The following is a 22,800-nucleotide window of genomic DNA, read 5'->3' on the forward strand; positions in this document are numbered from 1 at the left end:
CAATGCTGCTCAATCAGAAAAGAAAATGAAACATATATTCTTTTTACAATCTAAATTTACATTCTACATTTTCCTTGAAGCATCTGTGACAAGGCTGATGTAATTTACAAGACCAGAAAAGTCACCAGTATGCTTTGTAAAGAAATACATCTCTAAACAAAAACGTTGGTTATGGCGTGGCATATCGGCAACAAAGTAGAATTAAAGTTTAATTTGTTGTATTCTGTATATAGGCCTAAAGCCAGTTAGGTGCCATCTTGCTTGGCAGTGCCTTGGATGATGAATCATCTGATACCTTGGCAAGTGAGCGATACTGCAACTTTACACTCTCAGCATTATCCAATGTCTTTACCACATACCTGTTGATGCATATGTGGGATCGATCAGTGGAAATAAGCTGGCATCTCACTTGAGACAAATAATCAAGGGATGAAATATACCACTCAAATAAGACAGTTACTCAGGTGCATAGAATTATAAACTGATTTAGTGCACCATCTCTGGTTAACTTCGTAAGGGATGATGCGGGATTATAAATTAACTTAGTGCACCATCTTTGGTTTAACTTTGTAAGGGATGATGCTGGATACACTATTTCTGAGGCAGAAAGTCTCCCAATAACTCACATGCCTCGTATTTAAGTATTACCTAGCCACACTAGTCATAAATACAAGTATACAACAAGCTTCTAGCATCCAAATTCCTAAGCAAGAATAAAACACCACCTACAAGTTCATTTCAGAAGCAAAGCACAAAGGATAATGAAACTTTACCCTACACATAAACAGACCATGGGCCACTAATCATCACATAAATCCTTTCTTATTATTCAGCTCCATTATTAGTATTAAATCCGAACACAGGCAGCAGAAGTAATTCAAAATTCACAAAACGAAGTCATTCCATCACATTTGCTCGCATTTGAGAAAAAAAATAAACTTCCAAGATCAAGATGGAGCTCTTCTTGAAAAAGACTGAAATTATAAATATAAAATCAGAATAGAAGTCGAGGAATGACTAACCATCCATTTAAGCATTGTGTTGTCACAACTGCCTCACGCCCAACAAAGCGTTGTGGTGTCCTCTTATTTCCCTGTGATGTTTTCACTCAGTTATTAGTCAGAACAAACAATGAACAAAAATTAAAGCCAAGCTTAGGATTCTGCCAACCTTTATAATAACTCGGTCTGTCACAGCAAATGGAAACTGAACACCTCTACCCCTAGGAGGATCTGTGAGTGCTAAATCACCATAACCACCCTTGTCCTATAAACGAAGGAAGAAGTTGTTAGTTTCAAAACCGTGATGCTTTATAACTATGAAAGTTACTTATGTCATGATTGGAAGCATTAATACACAAACCTGGTCAAACCTTTCTCTTTTCCTTTTGGATGAGTGGTAAAAGTGTAACTCTTCTTCACGACGGAATGCCTGCACAGCACTTCGAAGAGCTGCACATTTAAAACAACAATATGAGTTTATAACAAATGAGCCATCTTACATCTGGTAGTTAATTATGTTTTTCCTTCTTATTCAGCTTTGGAAGACCCCTAATTCGTTCCCCTTGGATGCCAATGTTTATGGTGAAATGACCTACTTACAAGGACAACTAATGCTAGTCCCACGGCATTCCATTCTGCATATCAGGATGCTCTCTTCCCCTATCTTTGAATTTCTAATTTTCCACATTTTAGGTCATTCAGTATTAAACAATACGATTTATGTGAGAATTATTTTCAAAAACATAAACTTGTTTCCCCTTGAGAAGCCTTTAGCAGAACATTTGGACATACCATACCAGACCAAAGTGTTGTAACTGTGATAAGGATGGTGATATATGCCAATTTGGCTTAGAGGAGTTCAGCATGGAACAAACAGAACTAAGATGCAGGAAAGTGAACCAATAACTGTCCTCATTATATGAGCATGTTCCACATTACAAGTTAATCTATGCTGAGTACTAAGAGTAGGACAGACATTAACTTAGAAACTCTCAAAAAGTAGAAGTAGATCTTCAGCGAAATATTTTGACTTACAGAGATTTGGAGCAATTGAATCTTCTGAAATTGACTGAGAACAAGTGAAGCAAGCTTTCTGAAAAAAAAAAAAAAAAAAAAAAAAAAAAATTAAAAGACAAACAGAACAAAGATTCAACTAAACAATCAAAACAGAACTAACAGATCTTGATCTGATACATGCAAAATTATCTTTGCAAAACCATATAAAACTAATACTCTCTTTGCCAAATGCCACCCCACGAAAACCAATAGCAAAGGACAGGGTAGATGTAAGACCAGAAAAACCCTAAGCTCTCTTAACATGCATATAGAGAGAATTGAGTCTCTAGGAGCTCACCATTCTAATAACTTGTTGTACTCCAACACCTCCAAAAGAATGCCCACAAGGCAATATCATAGCGTCATCCATCAGAGCTCCCCTGAAATCCACATATCACAAAATTCTAATTCACCAATCCCATCTGTGTAAAGCTTAAAACCAAAGAAGATTACTAATCTACACAATCTCATACAAAACCATTAAGCGAACAAATGAAACTTACGTCACAGGATCAGAGAGAATCGCCCTCAAAGAGTCTCCAGACTCGCTTGAACACAAAGCATCCTTTCTTCCACTAAATCCACAACCATTTTCTACAACCGTATCCTTCTGAGCAGCGGCAGAGCCCTCCGGACCTTGCAAATACTGCGAGTAGTACATGTCCCCATCCGATGATTCAGCCACGGTGACTGCATTCTGATAACTCCCAAGCCTTCCCGGCAACTGATGATTATTACTGGGACTATCCCTAGTGTTGTTATTCACCGTCTGCTGCCCTACACTAACACTATGTTCCTTCTCCAACGCCTCTCTACTTGATCCTAATATCAGAGCCCCACCTAAAACCATACACAACATTCCAAAATCAACAAAACCTTTCCAAAAATAGAAACTACTAACAATTCACAATAAAACCTCTTCAAGTTTGAATCTTTCCGCCAAAAAAAACTTACCAAAAGAAGAATGGAGCTGCTGGTGCTTAACATTTCCGTTTCCCATTTTGTCCTCCCCATTACTCCCATTATTACCACCATTGCCCTTGCTCCGATTCTCCGCCCCGAACAACCCTCCGACGTCGCCGTCATCATCGTCGTCATCCTCGTCCTCATCCTCATCGTCTTCCGATCCTTCCCCGCTCGGCGTTCTCACGGCGGCCACATTCGGATTCCAGTTCCGGGGCTCCGGCGGGTCCCGCCGCGCCGGATTCTCGCTATACAACCTCCCCCGGAAGTCGGTGCCTTGCGGCGGGAAGAACCGATCGTCGATGAAGCCGCTGAGCTCTCGGGTCTTGGGACCCGAGTCCCCGACCCGGCGCGGAGGCGGTGCCCCGAACCGCAAGGTGTCGTCTTGGTGGAAGACTAGCTGCTGCGAGCTGAGGCCCGGTTCATCGGCGGACATGGCTGAGCTGGGGGAAACCCTAATTTGGGGAATCGGGCATGATTTGAGATTTGGGGGTGAATTTAGGGTTTGGGAAATTAGGGTTTTAGGTGGAGTGATTGAGTGAGCTCAGTTGTTTTGGCTTTTTCCAGAAAGGCGGCGAGAGTGAGAGTGAGAGTGAGACTCAGAGAGGGGCTTGATTTGGGAAAGTGGAGAAAGTTTGAAGCTTTTGAGATTTGGGGTTGCTCAGATGGAAATAAGGAAAGATTTAGGGGTTAAAGTATGAAGCTTTTGAATTGCAGTTAGGTCCTTGTAGATTTGGAGATGTGTAAATGGGGCTGTGTTGTTTGGTATTGTTCAAGTTTAGGCCTTCGTGGGGGTTTTGGACATGTCATCTTAGAATGTGTCAGAAGTCAGAACGAGCTGAAAGTGATATGTGGGGAGGGACAGATATTTATGTACGAAACCAATCACTTTGACTCGACGTTGACTACAGCTCACTGTCCCCCAATGTCTTGGATTCATTAAGCAAAGTGTTTAATACTATTACTCTAGTAGTAAAAAAGGGGTTGAGTTTGTTTCAGGACAGTAATTTACTATCGATCAAACCAATTGTAGTGGAAACAAATTATGTGAAATTATAATTGGTTTCTAGTAAATAATTTCGTAAAGATCATGAATCGTAAGTGTAGTTTTGTGCTAGAAAAATTGATATAGTACAACGATGTGAGAAGTAAAATGGTATGCAGTTGAGATGGTGAATATTTCGACCAGACATTTTCTAGAGCAAAACATGACTAATTATTCCGGATTTTTATCTTTAAGAATAACATATTTTTACCATTAATCTGGTTCAATTTCCACAAAAATAGAACAAAGCATTGTTAAAATCATGTGATAAAACTCGGGTTTATTTTGTGTGATTGAAAATGTGAACCTTTAAATCCCGACGATACACGAAATTGCATGTAATTTTAGGAGTTGCTGGATCAAACCTATTGTTCTGTTTCAAAGGATGGGTGAAATACTGAGGAAGTCTGGGGAGATTTGCTCTGATGGCGGCAATGTCAAAGGACAGTTCACTTCATCTGCATTTCATATGTTTAAACTCAATTTATGCTTCTAGCTTGTCTTTGAAGATGGCTAGTTTATGTATGACAATATGAGTCTACTTTCTGTCCGATTTTCATTTTCGAAGTAACTTCCTTGGCAAGAAAAGTAGTTGGTTTTAAGGCCTGCGAGTGAGACTCTTGAAGTCTCCAAGTACATTGAGAAGAGGAAGTGTGGCAGTTGAAGCTTCAAGGACTTCAGAGATGGAAGCAAAGCTTGTAATTGGGATGATTAGGCTAGAACGTCAGGCCTTTAGCCATGGTCATACTGCTACTCTATTATGGAGGAGGATTGGAGGAAAAGCATGAACTTAGCAATGATGCCTAGCTTCATCCTGGTTTGAATCAATATTGTTATGTGTTATAGTTACAAGTACAATCATTCATAGTGTCTAAAAATGTAAGTGGTTGATTGAAGAAAAAATCCACAATGCATATCAAGTTAACGTTAAGAGTTGGTTAAAAAATGAATCAACAATGTATATCAAGTTAACGCTTATAAATTTCCAAGTCAATTTTTTGTTAAACACAATCACTAGTGTCCAAATTCCTGCTGAGGCTGTTAAACCCAATCCTAGATTATGCTGGTTGGACAAAACAGATTAACAGATCATCATAAAAGGCTAAAGCAGGCAACCTTCCTGCATAGTTTAAGGTTTTGGGTTTAAGCTTCTGAAAATTATATATCCAGCAGTTCTCTAACTGATAGCTTCAAATGCCACCTCACAATGTTCAAGACCAAATCATAGCAAATCCTAGTGGGCATGTGTTGGTAGGTACATGTAGTGAGATGGTATGGATCATCTTGTCCCTCAATCAAGCACAGCATGAAATCAAACACCAAAAGGAGATTTCTTTATGCAGAAAGCGCTGCTCAATAATGCTTTCTGCTCTATTTTTTCACTTTCTATTTCTCCCAAGCAAAGACCTTTCACAGCTTTTCAAATTAGTGAGGTCCTCCCCCTCTTTGTATATCGATTCCTCCTGGAAAATTCATGTTGGTTTTGAAGCCCAAGTCTTAATGAGGTGCCATAGAAGTTCACATTTTGGAACACATGCAGCAACAGATTATAGAAAATCCAAGCACAAGTACTCATAAAAATTACAAAGCAAAAGGCATTTCTTCCTAATTTCTTCACCCTGTGTTAATGCTCTTTTTCCCAAGAAAATCTAATTTATGCAGGAGCCATGTGCTTGTTGAAAATATATGAATTTTCTCTAGGACCCAACACCATATTTAATCTCCTCCTGGCTTAGTGCACCAGGGTTTATTTTTTTTATAGGGACAACTCATTGGCATTGGTTCTCAATCTATGCACATGGCTATGGAAACTCATTTTCCTTGAGTATACCCTATAAAGAAAATGGGTGTTCTTTTCTGTGCAATGTAGTGGTTAAGAGTGCCATAGTTTTCTTCTATAGTTTTCTTCTACTTTGGCCAGAGAGATATCAAAGTGTGCAAAAGAAACATTGGAGAGGGACAGAGGGTTAAACAAAGTTGAAATCAGAACCTAAAGACATGGGTGGCTAAATATTAAAAAGAGAGTTCTATTCTAGACAAGGCACCATCATCTGTTATCTTCAAGGTACTAGCTCTCTATAATATACTCACTCCCATTTTGGATTCTTCCTCTTGCATTATTCTACTCTCTGGTGTTTGGATTTCTTGCCTTAAAGTGGTCACTAAGATTCTCCAGTCTCCCTCAGGCTCTCAGCTCACTTTTGACTTGAAGAAATTGTATTCTAGCATTGTGCATCATTGGGACACACATGGGTCTCTCAAAGTCAATTCTGCCCTTCATTGTCTTTTTGGATGAATAATCTTGTAGCTGTAGATGCTCAAACTTAATTTCACCAGAATCTGGTGTTACTAATAATGAATCAACCATTTGAAAGGAACAATTGCAAGACAGAAATTGGTTGAGTACAACAGATTAGCAGTGACAATATCTGAAAGGGACCCAAAATCGAATCCGGCAAAGCAGAATCTAGTGACCTATCTCTGCTTGTAACACATTGGAAGAGAACCTACAGAAATAAACATGAAATACACAAGAAAATAACTACACTAACACAACAAGCAAAAAGAACCTTCCATCAATAATTATGTTTCTTCTTCTCTCTTGGGATGAAACTGTGATTCTTCTTTGCCGGATAACTCATTGCAAATCCCTTCACTGAATTTATGTTAAGTTAAATTCATCCTGATTCTTCTTGGCCTTCTGAAGGACATCTGATCAGCTCCAATATGTTGACAACCTCTCCCATGTCGGGTCTGTTTGATGGCACTTGCGATGTGCATATCAACCCTAATTTCATGACAGGAATAGCTTCTTCTGCAGGGAAACTTCCCTGGAGCCTAGAATCAATACATTCCTCTACCCTGCCTTCTTCTAACGCTCCTCTGACCATGTCACAGAGAACCACAACATCATCTTCCATGTACTCGACAGGCCTTTTCCCCGTAACCACCTCTAGAACCAAAACACCAAACCCATAGACATCACATTTCTCAGTTATCTTTACTGTTTTGCAAGCGAACTCTGGTGCCATGTAGCCAAGGGCGCTCTGGATCTTGCTGCTCAGAACATATCGGTCAAGCATGGGCAACAACCTTGCCAGGCCAAAGTCTCCCACTTTGGGTTCACCTGAGTCGCTGATCAGGACATTGCTAGATTTTATATTGTAGTGGATTATGTTCATCTGATGCAAGTGAGCCAAACTCTTTGCAGTTCCCAGAATTATGTTGAACCTGTCATTCCATGAAAGGAAGTTTCCACCCGCGCTATCATGAAGATGCTTATACAAACTACCACCAGATACATATTCATATATGATGAGCTGCAATGATGGTGTCCAGTAATAGCCTTCAATCTCCACAAGATTATCATGCCTCACTTTTCCTAATTTCTTAACTTCCCTTTCAAATTCTTCTTGAGACTTGACAAGACTTGAAACAGTGAGCTTCTTGATTGCAACAGACCGTCCATCTCGAAGAACTGTCCGGTAGACTGCTCCAAACCCACCACGTCCAAGCTCACAGTCCTTGTTGAGTAGAGCATGTGCACCAGTGCTGAAGTCAGGGTCACCCGAAAACATGACAAGTTTACCGGAGTTGGCGTCTGTAGTGGGGGAATTGCTGAAGTCATCCCCACCAGAAAATGTGATAGCAGCTGGAGGACGAGAAGTGGATGTCCGTACACGAAGATTAAGCACAGTGATGGCAATAACACCAATGACAATGAAAGCGGCTGCACCAATCGCAATGAGAGCAGAAATGCTGAGGATGATTCTTTTATGACCAAACTTTGAAGGCAATGCACCCGTGCTGGAGTCAGAAGAGGAATTGGGATTGAGCACAATGGGTTTGGGAAGGACTGCAGGGCAAGACTTATTAACTGCAGAGCCACAAAGAGATGGATTGGCCAAGACACTAGAAGGGGAGATGGTGTTGAAAAAGCCACCCGACGGTAATTCGCCCTGGAGGTTGTTGTGGGAAATATTGAAGGAGACGATGTTGGGAAGATTTGCCAACTGCTTTGGAAGGGCTCCCGAGAGGTTATTGAAAGACAAGTCCACATATTGCAAGTTGCTAAGTTTGCCTACAGCAGCAGGTATGGGGCCAAAGAGTTTATTCTGTGATACAATCCTGCAGATTTAGACCAAAAGAATATATCAAAAACAAGACAGACATGTCCAATGTTAAAAACAAAGTGGGGTTTCTGATTATTTGGTTTTTTGCAGAACAAGTTAAGGAATCTCAGACCAAAAGGAAAGTGAAATGGAATTTTTCACCCAGGAAATATTTCCACAATGAAACAACAAAAATCCACAACATAGATGACAGCAAATCGGGATTTCATGTCTCCATTACATCTAAACGTTCCACAAAATGAAATTCGCTTGTAATTGAGATTTGAACCAACAGACCAGTTTTCTGTGTTCAGTATATCTCATTTCCAGAACAATGTAAGTGCAGCTAGTTTCAGTAAGGCTACTTAAAAACATTCAAATGGAACCAGACCTTAAGTGGCAAAGCAGAAAGCAGACTAGCCATTGAAATTACAGTAGCATGATATTATGAATTGAATTGTAAATACAAAAAGAAGAGCTTAAGAGAACTTACAAAGTGGTAAGAGAAGAACAGTTCTCAATTGAAGTTGGAATTTTTCCGGTGAGGAAGTTCTTTTCCAATCTCAATTCCTTCAAAGCATAAGCCCCACCAATCTCCGGAGGAATGCTGCCGCTGAGCTGATTCTCACTCATATCAAGACTATCAAGGGCCTTCAACTCTCCAATACTTGCAGGAACAGGACCAACAAGAGAGTTGTCGGAAAGGTTCAAAACATGTAAGCTGCTCAAGGCCCCAATGGCAGATGTAATCTTACCGGAAAAACCATTACCGGATAAATCTAACACCTCAAGTTTCTGAAGCCCCAATGGCAGTTTCAGGGAAGAAGATGGACTACTTCCGCTTAGCTTCTTCCCTGAAACTAAAACTCCCTCTAAACCAGCCTTGAACATCCACTCAGGAAGGTCACCCTCCAAAGAATTCTTACTGAAATCCAAAGCCAAAAGGCTTGTGCAATTGACCAAAGACTTGGGCAAGCTCCCAGCGAACCCATTTCCAGAAAAATTCAACACCTTCAAAGCTCCAAGATTCCCCAATGAACTCGGAACTTCACCCGAAAACCTATTGCTGGAAATGTCCAAAGTCTCCAGGCTCTTCATCTCTCCAATCCACTCAGGAAGCTCACCCGAAAGCGAATTCTTCTGCACATTCAGAGCTCCACACAGACCAAGTCCCCGCATTGTCCGCGGAAGGTTCCCACTGAATCCATTCTCACTAAGATCAACAGACCTCAACAACAAACAGCTCCCAATTCCATCAGGAACAAGCCCCGAAAACTGATTCCTCCCCAAATTAATAGCCCTCAGATTATTCAACCCTTCAATAGCCTCCGGGATTTCACCCTCCAACAAATTCCCAGACAAATCCAGCGACCTAATCCCATTCAAGGACCAAACCCCAGCCGGAACCTCCCCCGAAAACTGGTTCAAACTCAAGTCAATCGTCGCAAGACCAGCACAACCCCCCAAACTCTCCGGAATCTTCCCGGAAAACTTATTACCCGCCAAAGAAACCACTCTGAGGGACCCACATTGCCGGAAAAACTCCTCCGGCACCGACCCAGAGAACCCATTCCCACTCAAATCCAGCACCCGGAGATTATCAATGTGAGCAATCTTGGCGCTCAAGCTTCCGGTGAGGTTGTTTTTCGACAGCGAGAGCTTGCGAAGAGACTGTAACTGAAGAAGCCCCCGGCCAATGTGGCCGGAGAGCGAAAACCCGTCGAGGTTGAGCTCCACGACGGCGTTGGATCTTGGGTTGCAGTTAACTCCGACCCAGCCGCAAGGACTGTCGTCGTCTTCATTCCATGAACCCAATTTCGCCTTGGGATCTTGAATGTCTGCCTTGAACACTATCAGCCCCAAAACGTCGTCGTTCAACGACGGGTTCAGGGATCTCCCCAGAAGAATTGGGGACAGAGCAAACATGGCGAGCAGTAACAGCAACGGCTTCATGACTAAACTGGGCTACAACGCCATGAAAAAGAAGAACACCCTGTAACTGAAAAATCTGAGCTTTTTTTCGAAGTCGGAAACTTTCTGTAACGGCTAGATTTGGAGGTGGGGATGAGACCAAGAGCTGAAATTTGAGACGGTTGAAGATGAAAAAGATGGTTGATTTGGGAAATGAGAAACCCTAGAAACCCAAATTGGGGGAAATGGGGGAAGGTTGGAGTGTGGGTTGGAAGTGTTGGGAAACCCAGGAAAGTTGTTCAAGGTGAGCTCAAAGGAGTAAAGGAAGAAGCTTTATGGTGGTTCTGTGACCAGCATTGGAAGTTTCGCCGGAGAATTGTACTTGGCCGGAAAAACTCCGGCGAGGTGAGAAGAAAGGTAGGGTTTTGGGAGGGTTAAGAGGAAAAAAGCTTGGAGCTTTGGAAATGGGGGAATGAAATTTGTAGAGGGAATTTGACTCTCTCTCTCTCTCTCTATATTAAATTTCACTGTGAACGTCTGAAGAGTCTGAGCTTCTGAAAAAGAAGGAAGTTAAATTAAGAAGGTGGGTTTTTTTGTTCTTTTTTTTCTCTTCTTGTTAACGGCGACGGGGTGGTTTTGGCGGTGGTGGACGGAGGCTATTTATTACGTGGCGGGGTAGTTACGGTGGAGGTGGCTGACGTGGAGGGCACAAGTGGCGGAGCTCGGGAAACGTGAGTGAGGAGCAGGCTATGGGAGGGCCACTGAAATTGGAGGGAATTACGGTTGTGCCATTGTTTGAGTTAACGGATAGTAACGGTGGTTAAAGACCAACCTGGTGACCGAACATTCAAAGAAGTAATCAATGGGCGAATCTATGAGCTTCTGCGCAGCTATAAGTTTTTAAACATTTGATGATTTGATTATGTTCGTCCAACTTAGGAGTATTCATTATTTACCAAATACTCATGATGAATGCTTTTTTCGTCTATAAGCTATTTCGATATAGCATCGAAGTGTAGTCCTTTTAAGTGTCTCCTTTATGTTTGTCTAAAATTTACAGAACCTAACTATGCTCTTATCTTACTATATTGTTTTATTTGTAGGTACTATGTTGTTGCGTTTTATTCTTACTTTTCAAATTTCAAATGGGTATCGAGTTGTAATTTCTTTATTTTTTTACGATTTGGAAAACAAAAAATAATGTGTTCGATGAAATGACCAAAACTATGTATTGCCTAGTTTCCTTTCAAGAATGGCAAACCCAGTAATTCCTTCCTTCTACATCTATGTCAGTGATAACTGAGATGTTCCTTTGCCAACGAGATTATTGACCCCCATGACTATTTGGAGAATGACATGGATGGGTTATACTTGTAAGTTGTAATATACAAGGCTGCAAGCAAAAGGGAAGGGAAGGGAAGGGAAGGGCAGGGGCCTATCTGAGTGAGAGTTGTTGAGGGAGTAGTGGATAAACAGAGTGTACAGGAGAAGAAAGAAAGTGAAGGCAAAAAGGCAATAAAGGCCAATCAAGTAGGTGGTAGCAATGGTGGGTGGAGAGCAATAAAGAAAAGGTGAGTGAGAGAGTGTGTTGTGGGAGTGGTGCACATTGCAGGGCTGTGAAAGAGACTCATCTTCCTTCGCTTTCCATCTTTCTCAAACCTTTAATTCCCTTGCTTTTAAGGGCAACCTACCCTACTCTTGCCCCTCACATCCATTGTAAATGCATTCCTGCAAATTTTGTTGTTGTTGTTAACCTTAGCATTCTGAGGCTTGTACAGTTTGCAGGGCTGTTCATCACTTGAACTACTTGAGAGTTAAGACCATCAAAGATTCCCCTTCAAGTATCATATACACTTCAGAACTCCCTTTCCTTCTGTATGGCTCTTTCCCTTTTCTATGATTTAGGTCCAGTTTGGTTGTCACTCTTTTTGATATGCTTCAATGCCAAGCAAAACAATGAAGATGTCATTCAAAACTAAGGAAAATGAACCTATGACATACTAAGCAACACAAATCATCTGTCTTTCACTAATTTAAATTAAGTAGTTTTATGTTCTTCTATTACATATTCTTTGAATAAGAGCAATAAGCAAAGTTAGAATATAGGGATTTCCTTGTGTGTTTGCCATTGGCTGCCTGGTGGATTATGTGCTTCTAAAGCAATTGAGGTTTGGGATTTTGATTTGGATTTGGATTAATGACAAAACAGAAGATGGGGAGACTAAATCTGATGATGATATAATGAACTTATGTGTTATGTGTTATTGTGCCATTGATATTGATATTGATATTGATATTGAGTTTGAACCAATCTGCTACTTGTTCTTAGTTCTTACTATTTACAACGTACAAACCCTTATCAGGAATCAGAGTTTTTCATGAAGGAGATAATAAGCCCGTGAAGTTTTTTTAGAAGCAGCATTTTGTGTTGTCCTTTTGCATTTAGGCATATACATAGCCAAGTTTTTGTGGTGCCAATTTGGAACTTACTATACTACCATGAAGAAAAGTCCATTCTGCACCAGCCATGTTCTTCAGCAGTGTAAATTGGTCATCTAACTATAATCCCAAAACCGTTCATGCATGAATACATGAAATACAATGCCCCTACTATTTCAGTGAGAGTGACTAAATGGAAAGCACCTATAGCCAAAGCTCACATTCAAGATTAGGTAATGTCTAGGGTAATTTTTTAAGAAGCTTGGAATTCCATAGGGAAGAAAAATTCAGAAACGTAACTGTGGAAGCCAGCTGGGGTAATTCAACTTTCTGACTTTTTTTACTCAGTTGCTCTTATCCCAAGTAAGATGCAGTATGGACTAGTGCTATAGACAAGGGACAGTAAAACGACATGGGGTTGATGCAGAGATGCAGCTTTTGCAATTAACCTTGGTGTTTTAACTTGCTTCAGCTTTTCCATGGTAGTAATGGTGTGCTTTTGTGTGTGTTGGTGAATCCAGACAGTGCAAATGGCAGGAATTTCTGGGTGATATAGAAATGGAAGTAGTCTGGGGAGGAGAGGAGGAAAGATGTTGAGGAGAAGAGGACAATAAGTGAGTAGGACCAGTTATTTTGAATATTTCAGTGGAGGGACTCCATAGTCCACATTGGATTCTTTCTCCACTTGAATTTTCTGTACTTTCAAGATGAACAAAAATGTTGTAGAATTAAATAAAGAAGAAAAAAAAGTGTAACTAATACTCTGATAGTCTGATAGCAGTCTTTTTTTTAAAAATAAAATAAAATTGAAAAATTAAGGATATAGAAAAGAAGAAGTTTTCATTTTGTCTCACTATGAATAACCTATGTGTTCCATCACGGTGAACCGCAAATTCATTTTCTAAAATTCAGATTTTAGATCGTATTAGCTTTTTAAGGCATTCTAACTTGATCTTTGACTTGGCTGAATTATTTTGGGCATTTTGATCAAGCTTGTCAACAAGTTTACAGTGAGGACAAATGCCTTTGACTCCCACCCCATGTATTTGTCTTGTCTGTTCAAGTAAGCCCACCAATTATGAGGAAAGACAAGCTTGTATGATAAAATTGAAACATCAAACAAAACAATCATGAATGTTGTAAGTTATAGGAATTATGAAACGAAGAGAAAAATAATCATGAAAAGGAATTCGGCGATGAGTAAAGCTACATATATGCAACCGTCCCGCTTATAAGAACATGAGGGTTCTATCTTCCTAAGATGAACAATTCCAAATGATATGAACCTTATAACATGAAGAATGATAGCTCAAGAGGTCAATCAAGTTTGATCAAAAGCTAGAAATTGGAGAATATGACATGATGAATAATATGGATTGTTTTCCACTTTGGGCTGTATTGCAAATTCACAATGTACATGGGTCGGACTCTTCATACCCACCCGAGCCCAAACAATCACAAAAGATGTAAAAACCAAAAACCCTATATCGATTCCTTCTGTAACTCTCAAACGGTGAGCTCTGACTGAAAGAAACCAAATATGGCAGCTAATGGAAGCATCGGCCTAAGCAGAAAGCAATTGATAGCTTCAGCACTATGCAAATACTTTGCCGTCGATCCTGTAAGTAAAGCTCATATCTTTTTCAAATTTGCAACTCAAAGTTTCAAGCTTTATCACCATGCTTCTTTTGCAATTCAATTGCTTCATCTTGAAGTTGGTTTCTGCAGAAAACATTCCCAGAAGACATTGCTGAAGTTGAGATTGCAAGTTCCTACTTGACCATCTTGAAATCAGCCAAAAAGGAAGCCCCGGAGAAAGTGAATGATGAGGTACAGTTTTACTATCCTAATAATAATTTACATTGGATTGGGGTAAGGTTTGTATCAGTAGTAAGTAAAAATTTAATCTTTATTGGGATTGTAGGTGTTTAATTGGATTTGTATATGTTTAGGTTGCTTAGATCTTTTTTGGTGGTAGTGAGAGTTTTACTGTTCTAGCATAATAGCATTCAGTTACATTGGTTTTGTGGTCGCTTTTATGTCAGTAACAAGTAGAAGATTGAATCTTCTTTTGTTTTGGGATTGTAGGTGCTTAAATGGATAAACTATGCAGAGGGATTTCCTAGTGATCCCCAGGCATGCGATGGAGCTCTCAAAGAGTTGAATAAAACCTTGGTTGACAGGACTGTTCTTTTGGGCAATGGGTACACACCATCTGAAGCCGACGTTAGTGTGTTTCCTGCTGTGCATTCATCCGTGGTATGGATTATTCTTCACTTTTTAGTTGTTAAAGTACTCACTAAGGCATGTGTGTGTATAAGCATAACTGTGTAATGATATAATAGATCCATTTCGTTTTGCCCTCCCTGTAATTAGGGGTTTTAGATTATGTTGAGTCGAGAAAAGGTTATTGAGAGTGCAATGTTTCAGGACTGTTTAGTTCATATAGAAATTTTTTCTAATAGAACGCATTTTGTTTACATGTTATACCGGCAGGCATGAAAGTTTACTCACTTGTTGATTGGTTCATATGCAGATTGGCCTTTCGAATTCAGACAGGAAAAAGTTTCAGCATGTATTTAGATGGGCGACTTACATCCAGGTACACCATATGCCATAGATTACTTGATCTTAAATTGTGACCATGCACCCAATAGTTTTATCTCAATTGTGTGTAAGGAGTCCAAGGCATTCCTAAACTTAAACTTATCACTATTTGTTAGCCATGCTTAAAAGTGTCTCATGAGACGCAAACATATGAGTTACTTGTTATTGTTATCTCGTTGAAAGTTAAAACATGAGCTTTCATGAGTATTGTTGTCAGACTAGCTCACAAGTTTTTGCACAGCACAACGTGGATTTTGGAAACATGCTCGAGAAGATAGAGGTAGAGGAAGTTGAATTTGATTTCCAGGTGAGTAAAGTTAACCATGTTATTCAGCAATTTCAGTTTCATTTCTTACATCTCTAAACCCTCTGAACACTGATATTACAAATCAAGAGTAATCAGAAGCAAAAGTATGGAACATAGTCTTAATGTTCTGAAAATTGACCTCTATCGCTCTCGACTTACAATTATGTCATATCCTTTGATTGTCATGCATGCAGAAGTTAGATGGTTTAGTGAAACCAAAAAGTGCAGCTAATCAGGAAGTAGATTCAAATGCAAAGAAGACAGTTCAAAGCACAAAAAGTGCTGACAAGCCAGAAGCAGGCTCAAGCACAAAGAAAAGTGAAACAGGGGTATGTTTTGTTTAATTCTCTATTCTTACTATTGTTTATAATCAAATATTTGACTGCCAAATGACTTGCTTATTTGATAAACTATGTATCATGTTACATGGAAGTAGAAGTATGGCCATTGCATCAGGACCTTAGATGATGGAAATTTTTCATAGGTTTATGTTCTTCAGACATAACTAAAGCTTTATGTTTTATGTTGAAAAGTTTTTTGAATTTAGATCTGTTTGCATTCTTGCTGGTCTAAGTCAAATAGTCGATTAATAGCCATATTGTCTTTATGAGTTAGTTAGCCAACTTCTCTTCCTCGGTAGGTGAATGGCTTGTGTGGTAGAATTTCATTCATTCTGAACAGCCGCCCCCTGAAAGTTTCTGCCCATTGACACTTTTTTTTATTTAAACAATGTTAGACAAAGACTGCAGGAGATAAGAAAGCTACTCAAGAGAAGAAAAAAGCACCTGAGGTAGAGGCAGTTGAGAAAGATAAAGAAGTTAGCGTCAGTTTGCTGAATATACAGGTTGGCCTCATTCGAAAAGCTTGGAAGCATCCATCTGCTGACAGGTCTCTTTATTTTCCTCTTAAAGCCTATTAGTTCATTAAAAAAATACACATGTTTACCCCAACTGTGGATGCTGAGCATTATTAAACTTGGACAATGCAAATCAGCAGTAACCTTTTGTTTTCAATTATGCTTCAGTTTACTGGTTGAGGAGATAGATGTGGGAGATGCAAAAGTGAGGCAAGTGGTAAGCGGCCTGGCAAAGTTTTGCAGTCCAGAGGAATTGACAGTAAGATCTCGTTTCGAATTAGATAGTTTTCTACTTGGTCTTCTGTGATTGATTTTCATATTGGTCGAACGGATCAATTTTCACACTTTCTGATTTATCTTCTGGGTGTTTTCATTCACTACGCAGAACCGTCGTGTTGTGCTGATTACAAATGTGAAACCTGGGAAGTTACGTGACGTGATGTCAGAAGGACTGGTATGTGTTTCTTATCAACTCAGGATATTTATGTCAATCACTGAGGTGGTTGTGGGTGTTAAGAATATATTGCTGTTATTTCTTCACTGCTTAACTGGTACTCATTGTGATGATGTCTGTATTTTTTTGTTCTGAATCTTATTCATAGATAGGATGTATTTTCAATTTATTTTTTTCATCATCTTTTACTGAACAATATTCCTTTGCTTCTGTTCAGGTGCTGTGTGCTTCTAGTGCAGATCACACCCTTGTAGAGCCTTTGCTTCCACCGGAAGGGGCCAAAATCGGGGAACGTGTCTCATTTTCTGGGTAATATTTCTAAAAATTTTAGAGCTTGCACAAACATATTCATTTCCAACTTATCTTGACCAGGCACATTTTGAAGGTAAATATAATAATTACACTTTACCAAATGTAGTAAGTTAAAAACTAATGTAGGACTAGCTACCAATGAACTAGAAGTGTCTGTTAGCCTATTGAATAGTTTAATTTACAAAAAGAAAATATATCGGTCTTGCTTTTTTATGTAATTTAGTCTATCAATGTAGGTTTTTTTTTTTTTTTTTAACCTAGGAAATTTGGTGTTGCAATCTTAACGGTAGATTAGATTGCTCTCATGTGCAATTATCTAGCAGGGGTTGGAAGTACATATCTTGACTACCTGTCTCTCACATGTACTTAATTTTGTCCAGGATTGATGGAAAGCCAGAAGATGTACTCAACCCAAAAAAGAAGCAGTTGGATAAGATCACACCGGTATGATTTTGGTTGTCTGTCTATATGATGTTCAGTAGAAAATATGCACTGCTATGCTACCTAATTTATTCACACAGATTTAAACTCGTATGGAAAATTATAGTCTTAAAAAGTTTAGAACTTTTCAGCTAACCATGAAGTCACTAGATTACCCCAACTGTTAAATTGAGTGATGATATTCACACATTTACACTTCATTAATGATGAAGAGAAAAGGGAGTGATCATTTACACTTCCTTAATCACCACAAATCGTTGGTTAGATGCTTAGGTTTCTGATCATCTATCCCTATTGACGTACGGTCCATTTTAATTGCTCAAGGGTGGTCAATATTATCAATGTACTGAAACCCATCTAGTAACCCTGTATTTCCTAATTGATGGGTCTTCACTTCTATATATAGTGAATCAGTACTTGCATTTAGGTGATCATGTGTGTTTCGATTGTGCAGCATCTCTTCACTGATGACAAAGGTGTTGCTACATTCAAGGCTATTCCGTTCATGACATCTGCCGGGCCTTGCACATCATCCATTTGCAAAGGAAATGTCAAGTGATGATCTGTCCCAATTCAAACTATGTAGCTCAATGTTAAAGCATTTTGAACTCGTTCTCTGATGAACACATAATACTAAAATGCATTAATTTTATGTTTTTGTGTTCATTTGGCATTTTGTCATACTCACCGTCTTATTATATGATGTTAATGTTACCCATTTATCACATTAACATGAACCAAAAAGAGAGTGAAGCTCACTGAGCTTTCATTCACATTTTTCCATAAAGCTAACCACGAAATGCTTAGGTTGTTCTGTTCACCAAACAGCAACCTGTTAATAACGTGTTCCGAGTAATGTGCGTAAAAGTTGGTTTGGAAGCTGCCTTGCTTCAGTGTTGTAATGGGACTAATCGCCCAAGTGGGACTGTCCTGAATATACCATTCTTGTCAATTTTGTTGCTTTGCCCCTGACAGAGTCAAGAAAGCTTTGAACTCCTCATCCTTATCGACTTGTAAAACGTGTTTGCATGATTTACAGTTTTGGAGTGGTAATTTCATGAAACTGAATAATCAATTACAGCAATGCTAGGCTACTATCTGTCTCTTTTGTGATCACCTTACATGGGTCAACTTGAAATAAAATATACTCTTTGAATCATAAGATTAACTACATTTCGTGGCCAATACTTTGGCTAACATAGGATATAGGGTTGAGAATTATCACTTCTGAGAGAAGTGTGTTTAAACATCTCTTACCCTTGTCTTCGATAATGTAAATTCTGGATACCCGTGAGGCACTTCTATTTAATAGATTTTCTTCTTACAAAAAAAAACAACATAGGAAGGGAGGAGAACGAAGAACGATTATGTTCTCCGGTTTCTTATTACCGATACATCAAGTAGACCAATATAATGACATCGAAGAAAGATTTGTGTTCTCCGGTTTCTTTGTATCGATGCATCAAGTAGAACTATAATGGCATCGACATCGATGGTTTATCTAATTGAGAAGGCAAAAGGAGTTTATAGCTAGGAAGTCTCTACTGTGAACTCAAGTCATCTATCATTGACTAAAAACCCAAATTGAGTAGACATTAGAAAATACAACTACACAAGTCAAGATTCTGATTGTGGCTTGGGGAAAGAGGAAAGGTGGTCTAGTTTTCTATCATCGTTTTGTTCAATGCATTGTTCATTATGTCCGTAGAGATTCTACTATCTTTATCAAAGATTCAGATTCCCGAATCTTTTAGACGTTTGCAGTGCCATATTTGATCTGTTTTATGCAGAAAAGTAACACCACACCACATCACCAAGACACCAATCTTTTCTTTGACCACCTCTTGCTCATCCATCTCTTCATTGGTATCTTGACTATTTTCCTCTTTTTCTTTGACCCTAGTGCAACTTCTTTCAAATGCTATTTTGATGGTCTAGTTTGGAGGAGAAAATGTGACTTTGTTCATTTTGTCCTGAAATTTCTTGAAGGCATGAAACGTAGAAACAAAGGATCCCATGATCTCAAATATCAAGCATTGGCCGTAAAACTTGACTAGTGGTTTTAGAATATCTTGAACAATGTTCACTCTCCGGGAACAAGAAATGTTCCCAATAAGCAATCCATAATGCCTTGAGCTTAACGAACATGAGCTTTTGCCAAAACCGCAGAACCAGAAGCTGCATTGTTAGTTTGAGCTGGCCACCCACGTACCCCACCATCAAAGTTTTATTGTGAGCAAGCATGAATCCAATTTGGGTGTAAGAGCAAGCATGTGAGCCTTATGTCACAGGCCGTCTCAACCAAAACAAAACAAAAGCTATGTCACAATGCTTTCAGTCCTTCTGCAACAAAGATACAGTACCTCATTGCACACATCTTTTGGACCCTTTTTGGTCCAATGAGCTAATGGATATTGGTGGTTTCTTCATGAGGGAGGATCTCTTGGAATATATAATGAACCAAATGCAGGATAACAATGCAGCTGTATACATGCAGATACTGATATCTCTTTCTCTGCAGATTTGAAAGAGAGAGAAATAAATGAATCAAATCAAGGGTGTAAAACCCAAAAAAGATCACACAAAATCTGTGACCTTGGATATTTATTATCCTCTTTGATTCTCTTTCTCTAAAATTCCTCACCTCCACCAAACAACAACAATAACAACAACCTCTCATTTTCTCCATTGGAATGCATTTAGTACTCTCTCTGCTATCCATGACTATAAATATGAGAAGCCACAATATCTACTCCCATGTACTAACTCGCTGAGTTATTCTGTTTTTGTTTTATGCATGTATGCTAATGTTGGTAATGTCAGAGAGAACTGAGTAGTCAGTCGTTTGGTTTCTTCGTCTTGTGTAATTAAGGTCCATCTCCTCTTTTATTGCAACTGCGTTTAATAGTGTCCCTTCTGTTCCATAGCTTTCATTGCTTCCTTTGTTATTATTAGAGTGAGCAGTTGTGAGCATAGTACTGCTTCTACTTACTGCCTTTGTGTAGTGGTGGGTGAGAGAGGGTTTTATTTGTTTTTGGGGGAAAGGAGGCAAAGCATGGAGTCTGGACTTTCTTCTTCTTCGAAGGGTTTCATGGATATTGTGGAGCAACCTCATGTTTTGGCTGTGGATGACAGTGATATTGATCGGAAACTTATCGAAAAGCTGCTCAAGAATTTCTCTTGTAAAGGTAACATGCATTGTTCTCTTTCTGTAGAAGCTGAAGACTCTTTTTTCACTATGTTTGGTTTGCGTTAATATCACGCTATAAACAGTGAATGCCTCTGTTTTCACTCTGTTTTCTTTGTCTATAGTCTCTAGTCTTACTTTATGAGAAGCTATATGATGCTCTTGATGATTTGTACCGGACCATAGTTGGTTATTCTGAACAGATTTTGTTACCTTTTTTCAAAGGAATATGGTATTTGGGTTAGGATTAGGGTAGGGTAGGGTAGGGGTTTGATCCTCTAGTATAAGCAAACAAAAAGAATAATGTAAATGCAAAACTGAGTTTAGTAAAAGAACAGTTTTTTAACTTTGATTCTCTACTGAATGCAGTGACTACTGCAGAAAATGGGGCAAGAGCATTGGAGTTTCTAGGCTTGGGAGATCATCCAAACCATTGCAATGTGAGTTAAATTAGACTAATATTTGTGTAAAGTGTAAACTGTGCCTTTCATAGTCATTCTCACCAGTTATGTTTATACTGAGAGGGTCTTGGGGGGTTGTACTCATTTGCAGGTCTCAAAGGTAAATCTGGTAATTACAGACTATTGTATGCCAGGAATGACAGGATATGAACTGCTTAAGAAAATCAAGGTATTACTGTGCAGAATGCCAAAAAAGAGTAGAAAACTTTTATTGCATATCATATTCATGCTTTCTTACTCCTTTGAGTTTTTGACTGATACATAGGAATCATCAGTCATGAAGGAGGTTCCGGTGGTGATTATGTCATCTGAAAACATACCGAACCGGATTAACAAGTAAATATTGTTTATTTTTCGAGTTGAATTGTGCTCACTTTCTTCTGGTCTTTGTTTTGTTACATTGAGGTTGATGTCATTAATATTGTGAAACAGGTGTTTGGAGGAAGGTGCTCAGATGTTCATGCTAAAACCGCTCAAACAGTCGGATATTAAGCAACTGAGATGTCATCTGAAGAACTGTGGGAACTGAAACACATAGTTTGTTCTGGAGAAGGAAGTGAAGAAATCACCTGTTAAGTTTTGTTTTTGGGTTTTGTTTACTCAGAACTTGCTATCTTTTGAATTAGGCAGATCTTTTGAATTAACATACAGTTGTTTCAGATCCAGTATCGGCTTAAAAAAGTGTTAGAATTTGTTTCATTGCTTCTATGATGATTTCTAGATTCTAACATGTAACTATCCATGTCATGCAATTTCTTTCAATGCAGTTGTTATAACTAACCTGTATATATCTTTCAATATTTAACTTCAATATTGTTTGCAAAATGCTAAACAAACATGAGGTACCTATCTTTAAATTCGAATTGATTCTGTTAATAAGTTTAAGGTAACTCTAACAGTAGTGCAATCACGGACAACCCACACTTCTTTAAGAACCAAACAAAGTGAAAATCTTCTTATTAGCTAATGATCCCTTAAAGTTTAGTACCAAACTAAGCTTCAAAAACTAGCACTATGAAGCATCAAACTGAGAATTATATCATCAAAATCCTGAAAAACGTTTAGGCTGTTCATGGTGGTGGTGCCTACATTCATCTACTCCTAAACATTGTATGACACAGGGAAACAACTCACAAACATACATCTTCTCATCCCTCTGAATATTGATGCCTTTTTCTGATTCCGTCTAGGTGAGCTCTTTTTCCCTCCATTGTTACTAGGGGATTGCCTCTTTTCTTCTCCATTGTTATTAGAAGATTGACTCTTTCCACCTCCATTGTTATTTTGAGATTGCTCACCATCAACTCCACAATGGCATCCGCTCTGCTTCCCCATATATGCCTGACAAAACAACAAAGGAGCCTGAATTCATGAACACATGTATATCCAACAAAGTGCTTGAAGTTAAAAGGAGCTAGAAAATGCTGAGAGAAGAATTCTACCTTAAAGCTCTTGGTGATGAGGAAGTTCAGGTTTTCCTGCAGTCCACAACCCACGTCGAAGAACAAGAGATACCTCTCCGATTTTACTTGAACACATTGCATGTCTAAGTTAGCACTATCACCGGTCTAAATATGGAGACGGAATGATCAAATTCAGAAACCTAAATCTTCTATATTCCTTGCAAACAAAGACAAGGAAGACTTTA

General features: G+C 39.0%; 4 protein-coding genes across 4 annotated transcripts; 2 read left to right on the forward strand and 2 right to left on the reverse strand.

Moving 5' to 3' along the window:
* Positions 1–135: 135 nt before the first annotated feature.
* LOC101313659 (U-box domain-containing protein 62-like) lies at positions 136–3,456 on the reverse strand. Its single transcript, XM_004308935.1, has 8 exons — positions 3,012–3,456; positions 2,561–2,897; positions 2,356–2,437; positions 2,037–2,094; positions 1,363–1,451; positions 1,171–1,266; positions 1,023–1,093; positions 136–359 (listed from the first exon to the last, which is right to left on the reverse strand). The coding sequence occupies exons 1-8, from the start codon at positions 3,454–3,456 to the stop codon at positions 236–238; spliced, it is 1,302 nt and encodes a 433-aa protein (XP_004308983.1). The 3' UTR covers positions 136–235.
* A 3,257-nt stretch (positions 3,457–6,713) lies between these two features.
* On the reverse strand, positions 6,714–10,130 carry LOC101313943 (probably inactive leucine-rich repeat receptor-like protein kinase At3g28040-like). The gene is made up of 2 exons (XM_004308936.1): positions 8,671–10,130; positions 6,714–8,193 (listed from the first exon to the last, which is right to left on the reverse strand). Exons 1-2 carry the CDS (start codon positions 10,128–10,130, stop codon positions 6,744–6,746), a joined length of 2,910 nt encoding a protein of 969 aa, XP_004308984.1. The 3' UTR covers positions 6,714–6,743.
* A 3,882-nt stretch (positions 10,131–14,012) lies between these two features.
* Positions 14,013–18,229, forward strand: LOC101305885 (probable methionine--tRNA ligase-like). Its single transcript, XM_004307688.1, has 12 exons — positions 14,013–14,148; positions 14,256–14,357; positions 14,616–14,786; positions 15,064–15,129; positions 15,376–15,441; positions 15,636–15,770; positions 16,178–16,329; positions 16,466–16,556; positions 16,683–16,751; positions 16,969–17,060; positions 17,444–17,507; positions 17,959–18,229. Exons 1-12 carry the CDS (start codon positions 14,068–14,070, stop codon positions 18,061–18,063), a joined length of 1,194 nt encoding a protein of 397 aa, XP_004307736.1. The 5' UTR covers positions 14,013–14,067; the 3' UTR covers positions 18,064–18,229.
* A 2,330-nt stretch (positions 18,230–20,559) lies between these two features.
* On the forward strand, positions 20,560–21,681 carry LOC101314235 (two-component response regulator ARR16-like). The gene is made up of 5 exons (XM_004308937.1): positions 20,560–20,692; positions 21,061–21,131; positions 21,244–21,321; positions 21,418–21,488; positions 21,585–21,681. The coding sequence occupies exons 1-5, from the start codon at positions 20,560–20,562 to the stop codon at positions 21,679–21,681; spliced, it is 450 nt and encodes a 149-aa protein (XP_004308985.1).
* Positions 21,682–22,800: the final 1,119 nt, after the last annotated feature.

This window comes from Fragaria vesca, linkage group LG7 (genome assembly GCF_000184155.1).
Source record: "Fragaria vesca subsp. vesca linkage group LG7, FraVesHawaii_1.0, whole genome shotgun sequence".
In the NCBI taxonomy this organism is placed as follows: Eukaryota; Viridiplantae; Streptophyta; class Magnoliopsida; order Rosales; family Rosaceae; genus Fragaria; species Fragaria vesca.